Source organism: Giraffa tippelskirchi, chromosome 11 (genome assembly GCF_054371585.1).
Source record: "Giraffa tippelskirchi isolate mGirTip1 chromosome 11, T2T-mGirTip1v1.2.pri, whole genome shotgun sequence".
NCBI classification, from domain to species: Eukaryota; Metazoa; Chordata; class Mammalia; order Artiodactyla; family Giraffidae; genus Giraffa; species Giraffa tippelskirchi.
Window position 1 is genome coordinate 122,078,647 of NC_137285.1, and position 24,574 is coordinate 122,103,220.

The following is a 24,574-nucleotide window of genomic DNA, read 5'->3' on the forward strand; positions in this document are numbered from 1 at the left end:
TTGTTTGTTTGTTTTTATTTTTTTTATTACAGTTGTATCTTTCCTCTCTTGCTGACCTTAGACCTGGGGATATGGAATCCTGAAAATTTGCAAGCAAACAAAGCAAAACCAAAACAAAATAAAAAACCTCCCTATCCCCAATGTTTGCTCTACCTTTTATTCCCTTCTCTGTCTTTTTAATTTCTACTCAATATTTCAAGACTGACCAGAAGGATCATCTTGTTTCAGAGAGTTTCCTCTGACCATGTTTCTCCCATCCTATGCATTAAATGCACATCTTTTCCTAACACATATCCCAAGATTCTAATATTTTCGTTGCTTATCTGTCTTTCACTCTAGGCAAGGTATCTGAAAGGCAAACGATGTGTCACAGCATCTGAAAGGCAAAAATATGCATTTTTGTCTCTGTATTTTCAGCATCTAGCAAATATTCTTGATATATGGTAAGTCTTATAAGTAAATGCTTATAGAACAGAAAAGTGATTGCCCAGGGAACTTGAGAAGCACAGATTTTTGGGATGAGCATTGTTCTCTCCAGGTTCCCTTTTGCAAATGTAAATGGACTTTGAGAGTAGTGACTGATAAGTGAATTTGAGCTGTCACTTTCCCCTTTGGCAGGAGGCTTCAGACAGCCTTTTTATGAAAGAACCCAAATGACTTGGAGGAGTGAGAGAAGAGAGAAGGGGAAGGAGAGCTAAGGTGTAGTCAGTCCCCAGGTCTCTGGAGCCAGCCTCTCTGATTGTGCTCCCTGTCCTAGCAGGATAGCAGGCTGCCAGTGTGACCTCACCTTCTTGGTGCCAGCTATGAGTACCTGCAACTTCACACATGCCACCTTTGTACTTATTGGTATCCCAGAACTAGAAGCAGCTCAATTCTGGATTGGCTTCCCCCTGCTTTCTATGTATGCTGTGGCATTGTTTGGAAACTGCATCATGGTCTTCATTGTAAGGATGGAGCGCAGCCTCCACGCTCCCATGTACCTCTTTCTCTGCATGCTGGCAGCCATCGACCTGGCCTTGTCCACATCCACCATGCCCAAGATCCTCGCCCTCTTCTGGTTCGACTCCCGGGAAATCACCTTTGATGCCTGTATGACCCAGATGTTCTTTATTCACGCTCTCTCAGCCATCGAGTCCACCATCCTACTGGCCATGGCCTTTGACCGTTATGTAGCAATCTGCCACCCGCTGCGCCATGCCGCAGTGCTCAACAACACAGTGACAGCCCAGATTGGCCTGGTGGCTGTGGCCCGCGGATCCCTCTTCTTCATCCCACTGCCTCTGCTCATCAAACGGCTAGCCTTCTGCCAATCCAACGTGCTCTCGCATTCCTATTGCGTGCACCAGGATGTGATGAAGTTGGCCTATGCAGACACATTGCCCAACGTGGTCTATGGTCTTACTGCCATTCTGCTGGTCATGGGTGTGGATGCCCTGTTCATCTCTTTGTCCTATTTCCTGATTATACGAACAGTTCTACAACTGCCTTCCAAGTCGGAGCGGGCCAAGGCCTTTGGAACCTGTGTGTCACACATTGGTGTGGTGCTGGCCTTCTATGTGCCTCTCATCGGCCTCTCAGTGGTCCATCGCTTTGGGAACAGCCTTCATCCCATTGTGCATGTTCTCATGGGTGACGTCTACCTACTTCTGCCTCCTGTCATCAATCCCATTATTTATGGTGTTAAGACCAAACAGATCAGAACTCGGGTGCTATCTATGTTTAAGATCAGCTGTGACAGGGAGTTTCAGCCTGTGGGAGGCAAGTGACCCTTACCACTGCACTTATTCTGACCTTTAGTGGCTTGATATAATGATTTCCTAATGCTATTGATCTCAGTTGCCCACAAACACATCAGTGGTTTTCTCTGGTTTGGCTTCTAAATACTTCCTCTGCTTGGGGTGAAATTTTTGCTGCTGCCATAATTCTTTTCTGGGCTTCCCAGGTGGGCGCGAGTGGTAAAGAACCCATCTGCCAGTGCAGGAGATGTAAGAGACATGGGTTCAACCCCTGAGTCAGGCAGATCTGCTGGAAGAAGATGCAGCAACCCACTCCAGTATTCTTGCCTGGAGAATCCCATGGACAGGGGAGCCTGGTGGGCTGCAGTCCCTAAGGTTGCAAAGAGTCAGACATGACTGAAGCGACTTAGCACAGCATAATTCTTTTCCACAGGTAAAAATGCTATTCAGTACTACTGATTTGCCTGGAGAATTCCGTGGACAGAGGAGTCTGGTGGGCTACAGTCCCTGGGGTCTCAAAGAGTCAGACACAACTGAGTGACTAACACTACTACTACTATCCCTGTTATATAAAAAGCTAAAATTAGAAAATAAACAGCAAAAGAACATAAAGAAGAGTGCCAAAAGTACAATTTGACTTTTAAACAAGGGAAAAATTGCTTTGATTAGTAGTCCAAGAAACCTACATTAACACAATAATTAGGCAACATTTTTGCTTATTTAATTAGCAGTTTTTATTAATGAAAATTCACAAAGAAAAAGGAGTTTGTGTTGAAGCATATATGCTTTAGCATCACAGCTGATGGTGCAACTGGCAAAATGTAGCAAGAGCTTTTTAAAAGTTATGAGTGTTAATGCTGTAATCTCTCTTTTGAAAATTTATTCTAATACAATATCCCTAAATGAAGAAAACAAGTTTCTATCAGTAATACCATTATTTATAGTAATCATGTATTTGACATCCAAGGTTTGACTTATAAAAATAAAGAATAGTAAACTCAAGTATGGGCTTCCTTGGTGACTCAGACACGGTCTTTTCACCTAATGGAATATTCTGTGAAATATTCCATATTAAGGAAATATTATGTGACCTTTAAAGACTCTGCTATAAAATGAAACATGCATATAATGTTAAGAAAAATAAGGAGGATACATGACTGAAACTAACTTGTAAAACAATCTATGCCTTGAAAGAAATGCGCTCAAATTACTAGTGACTTACTTCTGTTTCTATCTTCTAATTCCTTTTTTATGGCGATCTTGTACACCTTTTTATAATTTGTACAAGTTATCATGTACAACTTTTAAAATGGAAAAACTAAAACTGATCATTTATGTACACTGGGGCTTGTCAAAGACTCACTGTTTCCTATTTATTACCTGGGAAGTTCAGCTTTAAATAATAATGCCAATGAATATATCTTGAGTGGTTGCAACGTCCCAGAAATCTAAGTGCTTTACAGGTTTTATCTTATCTTCACACAAACTTTATGGCATAGGGACTATTTTTGTCCTCCATTACCAGTTCAAGAAATAAGGTTTATATTGAGAAAACTAAGGCACACAGTTTTGTAGGTACCGTGCCATGATTCCAAATTAAATTTCGTAACCAAATACAGTTATTTAATGTTCATGCTGCATTGCTTCCTGTTTAACATCTGCCATTTATTTCCTCAGCCTGTGTAAATCCTGTTTTCCTTCTGCTGTGTGCCTTATGAGATAAATGACTATTTGTGTTGAGAGGTAACCCTGCCCTTGTTGTGAGCAACAAATCTAGGTTACTCTTCATGTTTTACAGCCAACCTTCATGTTCTACAGCCTACTTCTTTCTTGATTAAGGGAGAATATTTTTGTCTATTTAACCCTAACATCTCAATCATGTCTCCCTTTTTTTAAGTGTTTTCTGTATCTGTCAAACATATCCAAGGTCTGAGTTTTAACTTAGGTATGAGACATTATAAATTTTATTTCAAATTTTGCTAAGTGTTATACCTACTGCTTTCACATTCATAGAATCCTATGTGAGAGGTTCCCTGGTCTTCTTTCTCACCAATGCAGAAAGCTAAATGCATCTTTTCAAAATGGACTATTCCCATTGTATCATTGAGCAGGTCTGATGAGATGCTAAAGTCTGAAGACAATCACTGGGCCTATGTGTTCCCTCAGCAGCTTCACTGAGCAAATCTTTTGTGGGTAGCTAGGGTGGATAAACCATGGGGGAGACTTCAGCCTGTAGGCTCTTGCTCAGAAGGAGGGAACCTCAGACTCTTAGCCTTTCTCCTGGAGAAGGGTCCTCCTAGCATATGATGTATCTGTGAGCATCCAATTCTGATCGCCTGCCCAGAGGCTGTAAAAGAGCCTCCAAAGCCTTGCAGTTAATCAATGCACATAGACCAGGTCTGAGAGGGAGAGAATGGAAGAAATGGATGACTCCCTTACAAAAACAAAGGAGTGCTCATGCTCTGTAAAAGTGGAAATTTGAGTATTGAGCCTCACCCCAAATAATGAGGTCAGGAGCCTCATTTGGTGAAATTGGCTATGTCTCTTCCCACAACTTCTGTTCTCCTCTATTTTCCTGTGCATTGCTCTACCTCAAATCATACCCTCCTGACCACTTCCATAAGCCTAAGAGAATAACCAGATTAACAATTTAATAAAGTGTGCCATCTCTCACTCCCAAATCTCTCACTGTTCACTGCTGTCCAATTTATTCATATTCCATTTCTGTCTCCCCTGTATCTCGCTCTGCCCCAGGATTTTAACTTTTTAAAAAAAGTAGTCCAAAGACTTGTATTCATAGCAACACTATTCCCAATAGCCAAAATGTGGAAACAACCCAAGTGTTCTTCAACACATGAATGGATAAAGAATACTGGTTATATACATACAACAGAATATTATTCAGCCATAAAAAAGAACAAAATATGATACATTCTACAACATGAATGAATCTTGAGAACATGTTAAGTGAAACAAGCTAGACACAAAAGGACAAATATTGTAGGATTCCAGTTATATAAGGTATTAAAAATTCATTGAACTGAAAAGTAGAATTCATCAAAATAGAAAGTAGAGGTTGCCAGGGGCTGGGGGCAGGGGAAAATGAGAGTTATTGTTTAATGGTAACAGAATTTCAGTTTGGAATGATGAAAAAGTTCTAGAAATGGATAGCAATGATGGTTGCACAACAGTGTGGATATACTTAATTCCTCTGAATTGCACACCTAGAAATGTTTGTTAGAATGGTAAATTTTATATATGTTTTACTATGATAATTATTTTAAAAATGTAAAACATCACCATCAACTTTATAACAAGAACATGTTGAATTGATTGCATCTAGGTTAAAGAAAGTATATTAAGTTTTTTTTGTTGTTGCTTAAGTATCCCAGAGAAGAACATATTTGATCACCATACTGAGAGGAATGCAGAGCCCTGGGATGAGATTTAGGAGCTCGGAACTCCAGTTGTGTCACTAACTCTTGTGACCTTGTCTAAATCACATTATCCCTTTGAAGTCTGTAAACATGGTGATTAAATTATGTAAAGTCTAAAAAATCTAAATCCCATTTCCAGTCTTTTTTTTTTTTTAACTTTTTGGCTGCCTTGTGTGGCATGTGAGATCTTACTTCCCTGTCCAGGGTTCAAACCCGCCCCCCCCCGCCCCCCGCTCTCCCTGCAGTAGAAGCTCAAAGTCTTAACCTCTGGACCACCAGGGAAGTTATATGATGTGCTCTGAACATTAAGAAAGTGAAAGTCGATCAGTCGTGTCTGACTCTTTGTGACCCCATGGACTATACTGTCCGTGGAATTCTCTAGGCCAGAATACTGGAGTGGGTAGCCTTTCCCTTCTGCAGGGGATCTTCCCAACCCAGAGATTGAACCCAGGTCTCCCTCATAGAAGGCGGATTCTTTACCACCTAAGCCACAAGTGAAGCCCAAACATTAAGAAGCCAGGAACAATTCTAAAGGTCCTGCAAGGCTGAATCTCTCCAGAGACTCCTAGGGAACTGCTTTCTGACCTACATAAGAAAACCAGCCCCCTTCCCTGAGGGCACACCTACTGTTTGCCCAAACACTGTTATTTATCAACTTGACCTCCTACTCCCTGATTCTACCAATTATAACTCTCTCCAAAAATGAAACCTCTCAAAGATGGGGGAATTTCCACCCAGTAGATATGCACGGGCTCTCTGAAAGGAAGCCAGTCCAGCAGAGAGAGCAAACCATCCTGATCATCAAGTCAATTCACTCTCTGTGAGGCTTGTTTTCCTCTTTAGTTTATTAGGGGCAATAATAGTTTCTACCCTCAGTGCGTTTGTGAGGATTGTGTGCAATTATTCATGCACAATGCTTAGTGTAGTGTTTAATACATAATATGAACTCAATAAATATTATTATTATTATCATTGAGGAGCTAGATAATAATCCCTGCCTTACAGGGATAATGAGGAGACAGGAATGTGGGTTTCTGCCTGTGGCAAGCAAGACACACAGATTGTTTTAAAACACTGATTAGATCACATTAGCCTAGGAGCTTGGAGTTTAAGACCTGGACTTTGTTCCTCCCCAACCCCTCCAACTCACATACACACACCAGCAGGACTAAGATTGGAAAATGAGATGAAGGAAGGAAGTGTAGTGGATGGGGGAAGTGGGACTTAAACGGGATTCAGTTTGGATTGAAATGACTGATTATATGCACTAGAGGAAAAAGATAACAGAAAGGCCATAGGTTTCAAAACTGTACCAGAAAAAATGTGATTGCATTCTAGAAGGTGGCAAACTAAAAACGGGTTATGGCCATTACTTATTCCTTGTTTACCCAGACCAGGGTCCTGGGAGACTGTTTGCCTTTTGTTTCCCAATGGCCTGGAAGGACTTCAAGAAGGAGGCCTCTGGGTGCCTGGGGAGCTGAGTCAACTGAGAGAGGTGGTCCCAGGCAGCCCCTTCCGTGAGAGGCCTCTGGGTCTCAGGCAAGTGCTCGCTGTAGTGAGAGTCTCTTTCCCAGTGAACAAGGGTCTCTGGGGACCAAGGACCATAAAAGCTTTGCCCTGTTCCCAGCCATGTTTATGTTGGCCCGAACAGTGGAGGGCCCCAGTTTAGGTACCCAGTTCCCCATGAGAGTCACATTGTCTGAGGTTGCTCTGTAAGCAAGACAACTCCCATCCCCCCAATAATTACATTTACCCCCCACCTCTGAGCAGCACATCATTTACCCAAACCTGGACTGACAAGAAATAAGAATACCACATAAGTTTGTTTTGAGAGATAGCGTTTTCCCCAGGCTTTAAAAATTATTATTAGAAGAAAAGATTTACTCTCAATACATATTTATGACCAGAGATTACCAGCATCACATATCTGAGATTCTTTCCAAAGATGATCACCACCAATTCTCCCAGCTGGTGCCAGAATTCATGCCCAATGTCCATGTTTAAATGTCATTTTTTCTTTAAATATTCAAGCATAATTTACCACATTCTAGGCCCTGTAAGAAAAGAAGAGAATACCAAAATAAACAATAGTGGATGTTATAGTGCATGTCAGATATTACCCAAAAGGAAAGAGATAACAAGTGTTGGCAAGGATGTGGCAAAAAAGCAACATATGTGCACAGTTACTGGGATTGTGAATTGGTACAGGCATTAGGAAAAACAGTATGGAGCTTATTCAAGAAATTAAAAATAAAAATACTATAAGCAATTATTACCTTAAAGAGATATCTGCATTCTCATATCAACATCATTCACAATAGCCAATATATGGAAACAGCCTAAGAATTTATTAGTGGATGAATGGATAGAGAAAATGTGATATACATATATATTATATATATATACACACACACACACACACAATGTATGGATATTATTCAACCTTTTAAAAGAAGGAAACTCTGAAATTTGTTACAGGATAGATAAAACTGAAGGGCATTATTCTTAGTGAAACATGCCAGACAGAGATAAACAAATAGTTCATATTCCCCCTTATATGTGGAATCAAGAAGAAAAAAACATCAAACTCAAAGAAACAGAGCAGAATGGTTTTTGTCAGATCTGAGAGTTGGGGGCAGTGAATAGGAAAATGTTGATGAAAAAAATATAAACTCTTAGTTATAAGATAAGTAAGTTCGAAGGATGTAGCATGTAATGTGATAACTATAGTTAATAATACTATCTTGTATAACTGAAATGTGCTAAGAGAGTACAACTTCAGTGTTCTCAGCAAAAAAAAAAACTAAGTATTTGAGGTGATGGATTTTTGTTAATTAACTGAATTGTGGGGATCCATTCTTTCACAATACATATGTATATATAATCACCACATTTTACCTTTTAAGTATGTTACAATTTTATTTGTTAATTATACCTCAATACATACATAAATTAACTCAAAGTCAATCACTGACCTGAATGTAAAAAATTTTTAGATGTAAGCATAAATCTATAAAACTCTTAGAAAAGTGTAAGAGAAAATCTTCAGTATGTATAGCAAAGCTTTTCTTAGTCTTGACACCAAAAACATGATTCATTTAAGGAAAATTGATAAATTAAGCTTCACTAAAATTAAAAATTGCAGCTGTATCAAAGACTCAGTTTAAAGGATAAAAAGACAACATACAGAGTGTGAGAATATGTGTGCCAATTACATATCCAACAGAGGCCTAGTATCTAGAATATAAAAAGGATTTTGAAAATTTAGAAAAAAGATCTAAAGATAGGCAAAAATCATAAAGTGACATTTTATGGATAAAGATACATAGATGCAAATAAATACATGAGAAGATGTTCAAAAGTATTCAGTTCAGTTCAGTTCAGTCGCTCAGTCGTGACCGACTCTTTGCGAACCCATGAATCGCAGCATGCCAGGCCTCCCTGTCCATCACCAACTCCCGGAGTTTACCCAAATCCATGTCCATTGAGTCAATGATGCCATCCAACCATCTCATCCTCTGTCGTCCCCTTCTCCTCCTGCCCCCAATTCTTCCCAGCATTAGGGTCTTTTCCAATGAGTCAACTCTTCACGTGAGGTGGCCAAAGTATTGGAGTTTCAGCTTCAACATCAGTCCTTCCAATGAACACCCAGGACTGATCTCCTTTAGGATGGACTGGTTCGATCTTCTTGCAGTCCAAGGGACTCTCAAGAGTCTTCTCCAACACCACAGTTCAAAAGCATCAATTCTTTGGCACTCAGCTTTATTCACCGTCCAACTCTCACATCCATACATGACTACTGGAAAAACCATAGCCTTCGACCTTTGTTGGCAAAGTAATGTCTCTGCTTTTAAATATGCTATCTAGGTTGGTCATAACCTTCCTTCCAAGGAGTAAGCGTCTTTTAATTTCATGGCTGCAATCACCACCAGCAGTGATTTTGGATCCCAAAAAAATAAAGTCTGACACTGTTTCCACTGTTTCTCCATTTATTTCCCATGGAGTGATGGGATCAGATGCCATGATCTTAGTTTTCTGAACGTTGAGCTTTAAGCCAACATTTTCACTCTCCTCTATCACTTTCATCAAGAGGCTCTTTAGTTCCTCTTCACTTTCTGCCATAACGGTGGTGTCATCTGCATATCTGAGGTTATTGATATTTCTCCCGGCAATCTTGATTCCAGCTTGTGCTTCTTCCAGCCCAGTGTTTCTCATGATGTACTCTGCATATAAATTAAGTAAGCAAGGTGACAATATACAGCCTTGAAATACTCCTTTTCCTATTTGGAACCAGTCTGTTGTTCCATGTCCAGTTCTAACTGTTGCTTCCTGACCTGCATACAGGTTTCTCAAGAGACAGGTCAGATGGTCTGGTATTCCCATCTCTTTCAGAATTTTCCACAGTTTATTGTGATCCACACAGTCAAAGGCTTTGGCATAGTCAATAAAGCAGAAATAGATGTTTTTCTGGAACTCCCTTGGTTTTTCGATGATCCAGCGGATGTTAGCAATTTGATCTCTGGTTCCTCTGCCTTTTGTAAAACCACCTTGAACATCTGGAAGTTCACGGTTCACGTATTGCTGAAGCCTGGCTTGGAGAATTTTGAGCATTACTTTACTAGCGTGTGAGATGAGTGCACACTCAAAAGTATTAGCCCAGTAGAAAATGAAAATTAAAACCATGGTGAGATATCAATATATATCTATAAGAATAGCTAGCTTTTTTTTTAACAAATGTGAAAACATCAAATGCTAGCAAGGATGTGGGGAAACTAGATGCTTAATGCGCTACTGAGGAAATGTGAAATGGCATAGCTAGTCACTCTGAAAAACATTTTGGTAGTTTCTAAAAACTGAACATGCAACAGACATATGAATGAGCATCTGCATTCTGGTATTGATCTCAGAGAAATGAAGAAATATGTGTACCAAAAGCTTGTATACAAATGTTTGTAGTAACTTTAAAATAATAACCCCAAACAGGAAACAAGACATAATGTTCTTCAACAGGTGAATTGTTAAAAAAAAAAAAACAGTGGTAATAGCCATACCCTACAATATTGCTCAGCATTTAAAAAGAATAAACCGTTCAAGATGGTGAAATAGGAAGACCCTGAGCACACTTCCTCCCATGGGTACATAAAATTACAACTGTTTACAGAGGTGGCTCAGATGGTAAAGAATCCGCCTGCTATGCGGGAGACCTGGGTTCGATCCCTGAGTTGGGAAAATCCCCTGGAGAAGGAAATGGTTACCCACTCCAGTATTATGGCCTGGAGAATTCCATGGACAGAGGAGTCTGGCGGACTATAGGACTATAGTCTATGGGGTCACAAAGAGTCAGACAAGATTGAACGAGTTTCACATACATACATACAGAGCACATACAGAGCAACTATGTATGAGACTGTTTTCCACAACTAAAGATACAAAGAAGAAATCACAATGAATGGGTAGGACGTGCAGAGACCAATGTAGTCAAAATTCACAACCCTGGGAGGGCAACACACAAATAGGTGGATAATCACAATAGCAAATATTCTCTCCAAGGCACAAAGGGCCCAAACCCTACATCAGGCTCTCCGATTCAGGGGTCTTGCATCAGAAAAATGAACCCCTAGGGCATCTGACTTTGAAGCCCAGTAGGGTTTGCATATGGGAGAGGTAGAGGGCTGTAGGAAAAATCCCTATGCTCTGAGTCCCAGTAGAAATTAAGGAAATAATCCCACTCACAATTACATCAGAAAGAATAAAAAAAGTTAGGAATAAGTCTAGCTAAGGAAGTAACAGACTTGAACTTGGAAAACTATAAAACTGATGAAAGAAATTGAAGATGAAAAACGGATAGAGATACATATAGTTTCAGATTCCTGAAATTAACACTATATTGTAACTTAATTATACTTAAATTTTAAAAAGGCACAAGCTATTAATACATGGAATAAGCTGGATAAATCTCTAGATAGTCATGCTGAGTGGAAAAAACATAGTCCCAAAAAATTATATACTATACCATTTCATCTGTAAAGCAATCTTGCATTGACAAAAGGATAGAAATAAGTAACACACTAGTGATTGCCAGGGATGAAAAAGGGTGTGGGAAACAGGGGAGTGGGAGTAGACATAAAAGAAGAAAAAAAGAATGAGGGAGGCTTGTGGTGATGGAAATGTTTAGTATCATGACTGTAGCAATGCCAGTATTCCTATTTGATATTGTACTGTTGTTTCACAAGATGTTAACTTTGGGAGAATTGAGTGAAGGGTATATGGTATCTCTGTGTTGTCTTACAGCTGCGTATGAATCTACAACTGTCTCAAAAAGAGTTTTAAAATAAAGTGTCTGAGTTTCTGCTTTGCCATTCCCAAATTTCTTGTTGTTGTAAGTGATGGACAGCCAACAAAGAAGTGGTTAAAAGCTTGGAGATGGGGTTGATATGAAACACACATGCCTTAGAATGGTCCCGCTAGTGTGGTGTAGATGTAGGAGTGGAAGCAGGTAAGGGAGCAGATGGCCTAGGCAAGACTCAGAGAGGGCACATTTGATGGCCTTTGTTTCTCACTGTGAAGCTGAGAGCAGTAACATATGAGCTACCGAGAGTAAGATGGAAGACTGGACAAAGAGCTTGAGAAGAATGGTGACAATTTAAAACCCGAAAAGAAAATTACAGAGTACTGCTAAAGCCTCTGCTCAGGTGAATGAACATGAATTTATTTTGATATACAATTTGAAAGTTGAGTAATTTTTCCTAAGTTTGGGGGCTTCCCTCATAGCTCAGTTGGTAAATCATCTACCTGCAATGCAGGAGACCCAGGTTCGATTCCTGGGTCAGGAAGATCCCCTGGAGAAGGAAATGGCAACCCACTCTAGTATTCTTGCCTGGAGAATCTCATGGACAGAGGAGCCCAACAGGCTACAGTCCATGGGGTCACAAGAGTCGGACACGACTTAGCAACTAAACCAACTAAACCATGGAGGAGAAAGGGAGATACACTGGGCCCAGTTCAGCTGGGAGTCATGTCTGGCTCTGTGTGACCCCATGTACTGTAGCCAGCCAGGCGCTTCTGTCCATGGGGATTCTCCAGGCAAGAATACTGGAGTGAGTTGCCGTGCCTTCTTCCGAGGGATCTTCTCAACCTAGGAATCGAACCTGAATCTCTTACATCTCTTGCATTGACACGCGAGTTCTTTACCACTGGGGCCACATGGGGAGCCCTCAGCTGGGAGAGTGCAGCCAAAATCAAAGAGGAGAAAAGTCAAATGTGTTCATAGAAAGCAGCTCCAAGTGAGTGACATTAGTTCAAATTGATTTAGGAAAAAGCTGAGGTCAGAGCTATTTTGGAGTAGAACCCTCAAGAAAGGGAGAAAGAAGGGACACAGAACTTGTATGTGGGAAGAAACAGCAAGAAATGGAGAAGGATTTGAACTGAGTTTTGAATGGCTCTGTAGTTCATATTGTTTCTAGTAAGTTTCATCCTTTTGACCTAGATTCAACAGATCAGCCCCAGGCAAGTCAAGTGGGCAGAATCGGTGCCAGCTGTAGTCTGGAGCTACAAGCCTAAAGTCTTGGAGTCTGTCCCAGAATGAGAGCTGAGAGTTCAGAACAGGGTCTGTGGGTCTTTTAGAAGTCTGACCTCTCCCCACATCCTTTAGGAAGCCTTCACTGATGCCCTCTGGCTAGGGGAGGCCAACACTACTAGGACCCCAACACATCACTCCACCCTCCACAAAAATGGGCTGTTCCTGCAGGATTTATCTTGGGATCTGGCCAAGAGGGGTTTGGCTTGAGGAATATTGTCTTGGAAGGATTTCAAATGCAATCGAAGTGGGTAGTCTTTGAAGATAATTTAAACTTGCTGGGGTATTGTAGAATCTATGAGTCTGTCTCCTTTCCTCCATTATTGTTTAATTGCTCCAACCACTTCCCCATTCCAAGAGCTAGCCACAAATTGTTCAGTCCTTAGGGACCTGAGTGGAGTGGCTCCTCTGTGGCTCAGGCCTGGCCTTCCTTGGAGATGAGACTGCAGCTAAAGCATCTCAAAGACGTCCTGGGCTCTTGCAGGATGTGGAGTGGCAGAGCAGCTGGGGACAACAAGCATCCAGGGTGAGTAACCTGGGCTCTCAACACACTTTCCTCTCCGCTTCCAGGATGAGTGGCCACTAGTGCCTCTGCCTCAGATGGAGGTAACAGTGGGAAAGGTCTGGAAATCAGGCAGAAGAAAGAGAAATAACCACTCTTGGACAATAGGAGACGGTCATGCCTTCTTGAGAAGAGAGTCTGAAGAAGGCTGCCTTTTTGAGGATTAGGGAGTTTATAGCTTAGAAAAGAACTGGAATCCCAGACCACACTTCCAGGGAGAGGGGTCCCTCATAGCCTCTGCAGAAAGGAAGTATATGAGGGGAATTGTCAAGTTCTCATCACATCTGGCATTCATTTTCCTTAATTTATCTCTGACCCATTTTTATATCACAATATCAAAAAATTAATTTGGTTCATGATTTCTTTAATTTCTTTACTTGGAAAATATTTATACAGAATTTTCTTCTCTATCTTGAATAATTCCTTATATCAAAGAGAAGGGGACAACAGAGGATGAGATAGTTGGACGGCATCACTGACTCAATGGACATGAGTTTGGGTAAACTCCGGGAGTTGGTGATAGACAGGGAGGCCTGGCATGCTGCAGTCCATGGGGTTGCAAAGAGTTGGCCACGACTGAGCGACTGAACTGAACTGAACTGAAGTTGTTTTAACCCTTTTAATTTTTACAAAATGTGTCTTCACAAGCTCTGTGATGGAACTTCTCTGTTTGTTACTTGGCTTTGAATGGAGTGAATTCCGTCAGGTTTTGATATTTGCTCACAATGTCTGAGAGAGATTGGATGGAGGGCTCCAGAACTGAATATGTCAGCAACTTCACTATGTTTTCTTTAAAAAGTTTATACCAAAATATGCACAATCTTCTGCTCCAGAAAAACAATGCTTGTCACCCACCTAAGAAATAAAGGAATAAAATAAAAAAAAGTCAGTCCTATCTTTAGGGTGAGTTGATGATGTTGACTAGATATGACATAACTGTAAACCCCAGGGTTCACATTCAAGGCCCTTGTAGCTCTCAGACAAACTTTTGGTGGAATTTTCTACTCTGCTAAAAGATACTTGTACAACAGTTCCTCTTACATTCTTTTACTGACCTACCTTTAAAGAGTTTTTGTTTGCTTATTTACTTGTTTATACTTTTTGCATTGAGATTTAAAGGAAAATCCCAGGAATATAATGAGAGTAAGCCCAGGTCATCAACCCTTTAGGTTTCCACAGCATATTTGCAATTTATTTCCATGAGGCCATTGCTTCTTGTTTAAACTAGAGCTTTTTAAATTGGACTCTTTCTGATCATCTCACATATTTTTAAAGAAAGTACAACTTTCTTCAATAAGTGAAAAGATCAGTATTTCACAGTATATCATTTCAAAAATGATAACAAAAGTATTTAAATTATAGTTAAATATATTATATATCAATATATTTAGATATTAAATATTTAAATATATCAATATATTTAAATTACATTATCTCTTGCTTGCTTTTGGATGGAATACATTTTCAATATCCTTCACATTTCATATATGCTATTCTATGTGAACTCATGTTACCTAATATCAGAACTACTATTTTTCCCATGTTTTTATCTTGTCTTATTCTTCTGTCCAGATTGAAAAGGTCCCATCTTGCTGGAGATCTCATCTGTAAACTAAGGATGTTCTCTTCCTGGTCCTTTGCCAACATCTCCTTCTTCCAGCCACCTGCTTTCCTGATGATTGGCATCCCAGGCCTGGAGGCTGTTCACGGCTGGATCTCCATCCCCTTCTCCTCCATGTACACTGCAGCCCTCACTGGAAACTGCCTGATCCTCCTGGCTGTGAGGAGGACCCCCAGCCTGCACCAGCCCATGTACTACTTCCTGTCCATGCTGGCCCTCACCGACGTGGGCCTCACCTTGGCCACAATGCCCACCACGCTGGCTGTGCTCTGGTTTGACCATCGGCTCATCGGCTTCAATGCCTGTCTGGTCCAGATGTTCTTCCTCCACTTCTTCTCCGTGGTGGAGTCCTCGGTGCTCCTGGCCATGTCATTTGATCGCTTTGTGGCCATCTCCACCCCCCTGCGCTATGCCTCTGTCCTCACAAACAATGTCATCATCAGGATTGGGCTGGCCATTGTGGCTCGTGCCACCGTGTCCCTCTTCCCATTGCCCTTCTTACTAAAGAGACTGAACTTTTGCCCTGGCAAGATCCTCCTGTCCCACTCATTCTGTTTCCACGCAGACGTCATGAAACGAGCCTGTGCTGACATTACTGTCAATATCATTTACGGGCTGTATGTGGTTCTGTCCACAGTGGGTTTTGACTCCTTGCTTATTGTGCTGTCCTATACTCTCATTCTTCATACAGTGATGAGTCTGGCCTCTCTCCGGGAGCGTATCCGAGCCCTCAACACTTGTGTTTCTCATATTTTAGCTGTTCTGGTTTTCTTCATCCCAGTCATAGGTGTGTCCATGATCCACCGTTTTGGGAGACACCTTCCCCCCATAGTACACGCCCTTGTTGCCTACGTGTACCTGGTGGTACCCCCTGTGCTGAACCCCATCATCTACAGTGTCAAGTCCAGGCCCATCAGGGAGGCCATGCTCAGGGTGCTGAGGGAGAAGAGGAAAGGCTGATGAAGTCAAGAAATAACCTCAGAATTGAGGGAAAACACAGCCAAACACTCATAACCTATATCCGGAAAGCCCATATACTGAGCCCTGACCCAGAGACATTATCAAGAGAATGACAAGCAAATGCATATCCTCAGACTCATGGGTGGAAAACATCCCTGATTCTTTACTTCACTCATTAACCTCAGCTTTTTCATTCAGAGTTTACTTGTGCAAGAGTCTGTGGTTGTTATGAGATAACATTAAATGAACCATACATAGTCTCTTCCCTCCACTGAAGAATAGAAGTTTCTAAATACACAATTAAAATAAGTATAATAAGACAGTGAGAGGTCCACACAAACAGCTATAGGAACCTAGAAGTGGGCTTACTGCTTTGACAGGAAAAAATGAGAAAGGAGTCAGGGAAGGAGGAGGCTGAAAAGTGAGTAAGAGCTTGTCAGGCAGAGAAGGTAGGCAAGTAGTGCTCAGTTGCTCAGTTGTGTCCCACTCTTTGCAACCCCATGGACTGTAGCCCACCAGGCTCCTCTGTCCATGGGATTTCACAGGCAAGAATACTGGAGGGGGTTGCCCTGTCCTCCTCCAGGGGATCTTCCTGACCCAGGAATCGATCCCACATCTCCTGTGACTCTGGCACAGGCAGATTCTTTACCCACTGAGCCACTGGTGAAGCCCCAGGCAATCAGAGAAGAATGGAAAAACAAGTGTGGAGTTCTCTGCTTGCTTGTGGGAAGTGAGTGGTCAGATGTGCCTCAGCATAATGTGTGTGTATTGGAGGCAAGAAAAGCTGTAGTTATAGCTCTTCACAGCTATGGATCCAATGGACATCCCTTGCTCCAAAGGGGTAGCTCCTTGCTCGAGAATGACCTTCCTCTAGCCTGAGATCATAATACTAGAGCCTCTAGTTTAGTTACACATCACTCTCTCTGCCTCACCTCTTAAAATTCCATGTGCCTGGGATAGAAATACCTTCATTCTAAAGTCATCCCAAAGAGGCCACTCAGGTAGGCATTTTCTTCACTGGCAGCTACACTGGCAGAAAATCAGGGAGTCGGTAAATTTCAGCAGGATTCAGAGGCCAATGTTTGAAAACATAAATGTTCTCTTAAGATGCTGCTGCACATATGTTTTAGATCCTGATATCAATTTTGGGGCTATATATTCAGAAGTCATACTGCTAGATGATACAGTAGATCCATATTTAATTTTTTAAGGAAGCCCCATACTGTTTTTCATACTGGCTCCAGGAGAGTATATTATCACCAACAATGTGCAGGGTTTCAACTGCTCCACATACTCACCAATGCTTGTTGTCTTTTTTTTAATGATAGTTGTGAGGTGATAGCTCATTTGGGTTTTGATTCATTTTTTCCTAATAATTAGCCAGGTTGAGAACCTTTTCATATCCCTATTGATATATCTTTGGAGATGTGTCTGTTCAATTCCTTTGCCCATTTTTTTCATCAGGCTATTTCTTTTTTTTTTTTGCTTTGAGTGACAGGAGTCCCTTACTTATATTTTATATCAGTCCTTTATCAGGTATGCGGTTTGCAAATATTTTCTTCTTTCCATAGGTTTTCTTTTCACTCCATTGATTGTTTCTCCTTTTCCATGCATTAACTTTTTAGTTTGATGTATCCCCACATGTCTAATTTTGCCTTTGTTGCTTGGGATTTTAGTTTCATATTCAATAAGTCATTGCCAAGTTCAATTACATGAAGCTTTTCCCTAAGTTTTCTTCTAGGTGTTTTATACTTCCAGGTATTAGGTTCAAATAGTTAATCTATTTTCAGTTAATTTTTGCATGTGATGTGAGATCAGGCCCAGTTTTACTCTTTTGCATGCGGGCATCCAGTTTTCCCAATGCTACTTGTCAAAGAGACTGGTCCTTTCCCTATGGTCTATTTTTGGGATCCACATTAAAAATCAGTTGACTCTATATGAGTGGATTTGGATCTCCATTTTTTATACCAGTACCATACTGTTTTTGATTGCTTTAGATTTGTAATACATTTTGAAATCAGAAAGTATGTGATGTCTCCAGCTCTGTTCTTCTCGTTTAAGATTGCTTTGACCTTTGTGGATCTTTCATGATTCCATATGAAGTTTAAGATTGTTGCCACTTCTATAAAAAATATCATTGAGATTTTTATATAGATTTCACTGCCTTTGCAGATCACTGGGGGTAATGGGCACACTTTGATAATAATGAGTCTTCCAATCCATGAATATGCAATGTAATTTTATTTATTTGTGTTCTCTTTAATTCTTTCTTCGGTTATTAACAATTTTCAGTGTACCAGTATTTCACCTCCTTGGTTAAGTTTATTCCTAAGCATTTTATTTTCTTTGATGCTACTGTAAAAGGGATTATTTTCAAAATTTCCATTTTGGATAGTTCATTTTTAGTGTTACAAAAACAAAACTGATTTTTCTGTGTTCTTTGTATCCTGCACTTTACTGAATTTGTTCTAATAGCTTTTTATGGAATTTGAGGGTTCCGAAGACATAAGATCATATTGTCAGAAAACAGAGAAAATTTTACTACTTTTCCAATTTGAATCATTTTGTTTCTTTTTCTTATCTCACTGCTTTGGCCAGCACTTTTAGTACTATGTTGAACAGAAGTGGAAAAAGTAAGTATCCTTCCCTTGTTCCTGATCCTTGTTTCTGAGAAAAATCTTTCAATTTTTCACTCTTAAGTATAAGGTTAGTTATGGGCTTGTCATACATGTTCTTTATTATGCTCATATACATTCCTTACATATCTAGAACTGCCATATTCATTTCAGCACTATTCACAATAGCCAAGATAGTAAAACAACCCAAATATTCATCAACAGAAGAATGGATAAAGAAAATCTGGTATACACATAAAATAGAATATTACTTACCCTTTAAAAAGAAAAGAATACTGCCATGTGCCACAAGGAAATATTTGTAGGTGATGGTTATGCCTGTCACCTTGATTGTGATGAATGATTTTATGGATGTATAGGTATGTCTAAATGAATCAAATTGTATACGTTAAAGAAATTCATTTTTTTGTACATCAGTTATACCTCATAAAGCTATTATGCACACACAGACACAGAGATGCTTCTGCATGTTGGCTCTGGGGCTTCTTCATGCTTTCAGTATTGTTTTCACTCTATTAGAAGTCAAGGAAGCCCCTGGGGATGGAACAAGATGGCAAGGACAATGACCTGGGTAGGAAGGCATGCTGCATCTTTAAAACACAGGTCCAGAAACATGGATGAGCTCCCATGTCTACCCCAGTCATCTCTCTGTGTCTGAGGCCATTTATTCCTCATCTATCTTCCCAGGTTACTTGATCCATAGATGCTGTGGAACATGATGGAGCTTTCACAAAATCACAGGAAAAACAGAAACAGAAGTGAGTCTGCTTAACCTGCAAGAACAACCCTAGGAACCAAGGAGAGAGTGCAGAGAAAGAGACACAAATCACCTGAGTGTCCATAAGGCTCACTTGGAGAGACCAGGAAGTGTTCTGTGTGACTCCAGATAACAGATCTGATATCACTGGAAGGCACAGTGAAAAAAAGTTGAAGTGCCAGTAGAATTTCCTAAAAATGTAGTGGAATGGATGAACCTAGAAAGGATGATGATCCTAGCACTCTTCTCCACAGAAATGTGTCTGCTTCTCTCCACTCTCTCTTTCCTCCCTAGAGTTGTTCTTGCAGGTTAAGCAGATCCACTTTTGTGTTGGTTTTTCCTGTGATTTTGTGAAAGCTCCATCGTGTTCCATAGTTTCAAAGTTGCTCAGATCCACAACTTTCCAAGCAAACACATGTTTTGCACATTGTCCATTTCCCAGGGAAGACTAAGCAGAGACTATCCTCTGTGGTCTGTGGCCAGGATATCCCTGGGGAGCAGCAACTCACTAAGGCACTCAGTCAGTGGTATAAAGTAGCATCTAAATTGCAGAGTTTTTCTGGGCTCTTCAGAATGATGGGCAATAGAGAAGGCTGCAATGACAGGCAGGGTGAGTAACTTGGGTTAGAATCCTTTTTACACTCTTAAGAAGGGTGGGGACCTGGTCAGTGAGTCTGGGGTGAAATTCTCTCTGTGTCAGCTGCTGTCATATGGAGGAACCAGTGGGATGGAGGATGAGTAGATGCCAGAAGCAGGAAGAAAAGGATTCCAGGCTTTCATGAATGCTAGGTCCGCATCACCAAATAAGAGAGAGGAAGTGAAAAGGCTACTTTCCTGAAGCACAGATATTGTCTAATTCAGATAATTATGCAGAAACCCAGACTCTGTGTCCAAGCAGATTCAGACCTTTTTATTTCTCTAAGAAAGGCATCAGTGTAAGGGCATCTTAAAAATCCCACTCCAGAGAGCATCCTGTGGGTGATCTGAATGTTTGCTTGGTTTCTACACTCTCCCTATGAGACTGTCCTTTCCATCTTTCTGAGTAAGAAGAGCCTTTAGAAAAGAACTTGGCTTAAATATTGCGAAATGACTACAACACAGTATTAGATAGCACCTCCATCATGTCACATAATTACAAGATTTCTTTCTTTCTTTCTTTTGTAAAAAAATAAAACAACTTGGCTTTGAGGTCACGTAAAGAGTGTATGTTGGATTCAGCCTTTTGCTTCTCAGCTGTTTGACTTTCCAAGACACACGGAGTCTCAGGATAACACAATCCTAGAGTGCTAAAGTGGAAAGGATGGAATTCCTCAGGGGAGAGCTATAACTTAAAATATCTTTGACCCTTTAGTGTGCTGGAGATAATAATAGAAGACCAAACCTGATCTGATTCCAGGTTACAGTGATTTATTACAAAATTCTGAGCTACATGGGAAGCAAGAAACATATCAATCCAACGTGGCTACTAAAATAGGCATTTTAGTAAAAGAACAGGGAGAAAAAAAGCCTTTCCTTTCTTTCAACACAAAGAATCTTTCCCAATGTTCAGTTCAGTTCAGTCGCTCAGTTGTGTCCCCATGGACTGCAGCATGCCAGGCCTCCCTATTTATCACCAACTCCCAGAGTTTATTCAAATTCATGTCCATTGATGCCATCCAACCGTCTCATCCTCTGTCGCCCCCTTCTCCTCCTGCCTTCAATCTCTCCTGGCATCAGAAGAAGTGAAGTGAAGTGAAGTTGCTCAGTCGTGTCCTACTCTTTGCAACCCTGTGGACTGTAGCCTACCAGGCTCCTCCGTCCATGGGATTCTCAGGGTCTTTTCAAATGAGTCAGTTCTTTGCTTCAGGTGGCCAAAGTATTGGAGTTTCAATTTCAGCAACAGTCCGTCCAATGAATAGTTGGGATTGATTTCCTTTAGGATGGACTGTTTGGATCTTCTTGCTGTCCAAGGGACTCTCAAGAGTCTTCTCCAACACCACAGTTCAAAAGCATCAATATTAGACTCCTCGTAACACTGTAATATATATTAACAAAAGAAAGGTAGAAAGGTCATTATCTGGATGTAAAGGAGAAATTAGCTTGGTTGTACAAGAGTTGCTCATAATTTTTGGCAATATGCCTTAGGTGGTATACTATAATTTTAACCCCTTAAGCTCTGAACTTCTTATAATGTTCAGCTTAAGTTACCATTTGGATCCTGCTACCATAGCCAAGAGTAATAGATCACATAAATGCCTACAGTTGCGTGGGACCTACATAGCAACTATGGAAAAAGTCAAGTTCTAAGATAGGGATTTGAGAATAATTCAATAATAGATCAATTAATGCAGGATGAAAGAAAGAGAATTGTGACATTAATCCCAGATAAAATTAATCCTCAGATTCCTTCAAATTAAATGGAGAGCTGACACATTCTATTTTGATTTGTGCTGCCAATGACAAGGAGTATTTCCTGGGTTGATCCTAAGCAAATCCAAATAAAATTGGATAATAATAAATATCAACTGAAGAAACCACTTATCTTTCTACAAAGTATGTAGTTTAAGTTGTGAACATATGGACCTATGAGGTTCTATGTTAAGGGTTGAGATGAAGGGGAACTAGAAAATGAAATTAAGGTATTTTCATTCAATTATTTATTTTCTTGTTCATTAACTGATTTTCCCTGAAAAAAAGAGGATAGAAATTTATGAAATCATCAAAATCAGAACAGTAACATGGAATGAGAGCTGAAGAAATATGTCTGGGATTAGTGAAAAGAAAAGCAGAAACGAGATAATTAGCACAATAAAAGGCAAATGGCTTTATAAGAAGGACACACAAGATAATAGTGAGAATTAACATTTTTGGAGAAACGAAGGGGCTTCATTTGCAGAAACTTAGTCTTATTAACATGGGACATCAGAAGAGAACAATCTCTTCTTGATAATTTGATCCTGCCAGCCCCACACTTAACAAACCTCCAGTATCTAGTACAGCCCATGGCCAATACAGGAGGTTTAAGACTGTTGGAAGCATATAAGCCAAATAGACCTGAATTTGAATTTGGTCTCTTTCCTGACACAGCCTAGACAAACCCTCTAAGCTTCTTCCTTCCAGTTTAATGTATTTTTTTCCTTTTTTTTTTTTTTTTGGTGTGTACCATTTTTAAAGTCTTTATTAAATTTGTTGCAATATTGTTTCTGTTTTATGTATTGCTTCTTTGGCCACGAAGCATGCAGGATTTTAGCTCCCAAGCAGGGATAGAATCTGCACCCTCTGTGGATGGTAAAGTCTTAACCACTGGATCACCAGCGAAGTCCCTATAATTTTTATTATTTGTTAAAAAGATACAGTAACACTTACTTTATGTCTTTTTTTTTTTAAACAGAGAGATATTACTCACAAACAAGTAAGAAAATTGGGAGTCTAATATCTAGAACACAAGAGCTTCAATAATTGTTAAATTAGGAAGTTAATTTGCTCAGCATTGTTTTTTGTTGTTGAGTCAACCCCATGGATTGTAGACCACCAGGCTTTTCTGCCCATGAGATATTCAAGGAAAGAATACTGGAGTAGGTTTCCATTTCCTTCTCCAGGGGATCTTCCCAACCCAGGGATCAAACTCGTGTCTCTTGCACATGTCTCCTGCATTGCAGGTGGATTCTTTACTGGTGAGTTACCAGCTCAAGATCAGATGCTAAAACTTTGTGACACTGCTAGGACAATTCCACTGAACCCTTAAAGAACCTAAATCTATGTCTCTGATTTATGTCTTCAGTTGGCTTCTGTGGAAATTCTAACTTGGAGAAGAAAACCTTAGGTCTCGTTCTCCTGTAGCTGTGATCCTCCCAGGTAGGGCTGAGGTCAATGATCAGAGATTACAGGGAGGCCATTAAGGACAAATCAAGTCTTCCAGATGAGTATGCTAAGAGGCTGAACAAAAGGTTGAGCTGGTATTCTAAACACTACGGCAAATGTTCAATGAATGGAGTGAGAGAATGATTTCTGTTTAGCAACTAGTAGCCTGGATTGCAAGGGCACCCAGTGACCCAGACAGCTATTTTCTGGTCAAGGCAGAGCGGGACCCCAAATTCCTAAATGTTCTCAGGGTCCTGGTGAGAATCAAGTGTCTCTTCATTTACCAAAGTTTCTTAGTACTTAATATAATTTTCAGCCTAGGTATTTATCATTACTGGATCTTGATTAGAAGAATAGGATTTGTACTCAGACACTCCAAACACAAGAAAATCTCAAGTTCTAATAATTCAGGAAAACACTGCAGTTTTCTCTTCCTTTGTTGGACTTCAGAATTTCTCTTTTCACTTTAGATAAAATATTACACTTCTCTATCAGCAAAGTAATTATGAGAGAACATGTGATAACTATGTGAAATCGGGCTTCCCTGATGGCTCAGCTGGTGAAGAATCCACCTGTAATACAGGAGACCCCTGTTCGATTCCTCGGTCGGGAAGATCCCCTGGAGAAGGAATAGGCTACCCACTCCAGTATTCTTGGGCTTCCCTTGTGGCTCAGCTGGTAAAGAAACCACCTGCAATGAGGGAAACCTGGGTTCCATCCCTAGGTTAGGAAGACCCCCTGAGGGAAAGGGGATATAAACATCATTTACATCATTTAAAATATAACAAAATTCATTCTCAATGGAATAAAAATAACAACCAGGACACAGGGAGGAGAATGACAATGATCATGAGCATTCTGAATGTGCTGTACATATTAAAGGGAGAAGACAATGGCACCCCACTCCAGTACTCTTGCCTGGAAAATCCCATGGATGGAGGAGCCTGGTGGGCCACAGTCCATGGGGTCACGAAGAGTCGGACACGATTGAGCGACTTAACTTTCACTTTTCACTTTCGTGCATTGGAGAAGGAAATGGCAACCCACTCCAGTGTTCTTGTCTGGAGAATCCCAGGGACAGGGGAGTCTGGTGGGCTGCTGTCTATGGGGTCGCACAGAGTTGGACATGACTGAAGGTGACTTAGCAGCAGCAGCAGCAGTACATATGAAAGAGTGCTAACACACATCAATTTATTTAAAGAAAACATTGAATGGAAGGGAATACATTGTATAAAATTTACACTTAGTAAAAACTAAATCCATTTCAGTCATTTATTTTCTGGTAACCATAGAAAATTTACACTATCTCCTACATGCCACATTTCTTTGGATGACACATTGGCTAATGTATGTACATTCCTAGAACAGTTAATAATATAAAGTAAAAGCTGAGAAATGGAAAATAAGTAGTGAAAATGCCTACACAGCATGATTATCTGCCTATTGACA

At 40.4% G+C, this 24,574-nt stretch overlaps 2 protein-coding genes across 3 annotated transcripts in view; both read left to right on the forward strand.

The window, feature by feature from the left end:
- LOC145525653 (olfactory receptor 51I2-like) overlaps positions 1-16,149 on the forward strand; it is a 550,369-nt gene extending 534,220 nt beyond the window's left edge. For both annotated transcript variants that reach the window (XM_081539181.1, XM_081539182.1), the window contains 2 exons: positions 13,129-13,275; positions 14,884-16,149. In XM_081539181.1, coding sequence (XP_081395307.1) covers positions 13,187-13,275; positions 14,884-15,892 — 1,098 coding nt within the window. In that variant the 5' untranslated portion in view covers positions 13,129-13,186 and the 3' untranslated portion in view covers positions 15,893-16,149. The remainder of the gene's footprint in view (positions 1-13,128; positions 13,276-14,883) is intronic.
- On the forward strand, positions 516-1,766 carry LOC145525660 (olfactory receptor 51E2). The gene has a single exon (XM_081539190.1). It carries the CDS (start codon positions 804-806, stop codon positions 1,764-1,766), a length of 963 nt encoding a protein of 320 aa, XP_081395316.1. The 5' UTR covers positions 516-803.
- Positions 16,150-24,574: the final 8,425 nt, after the last annotated feature.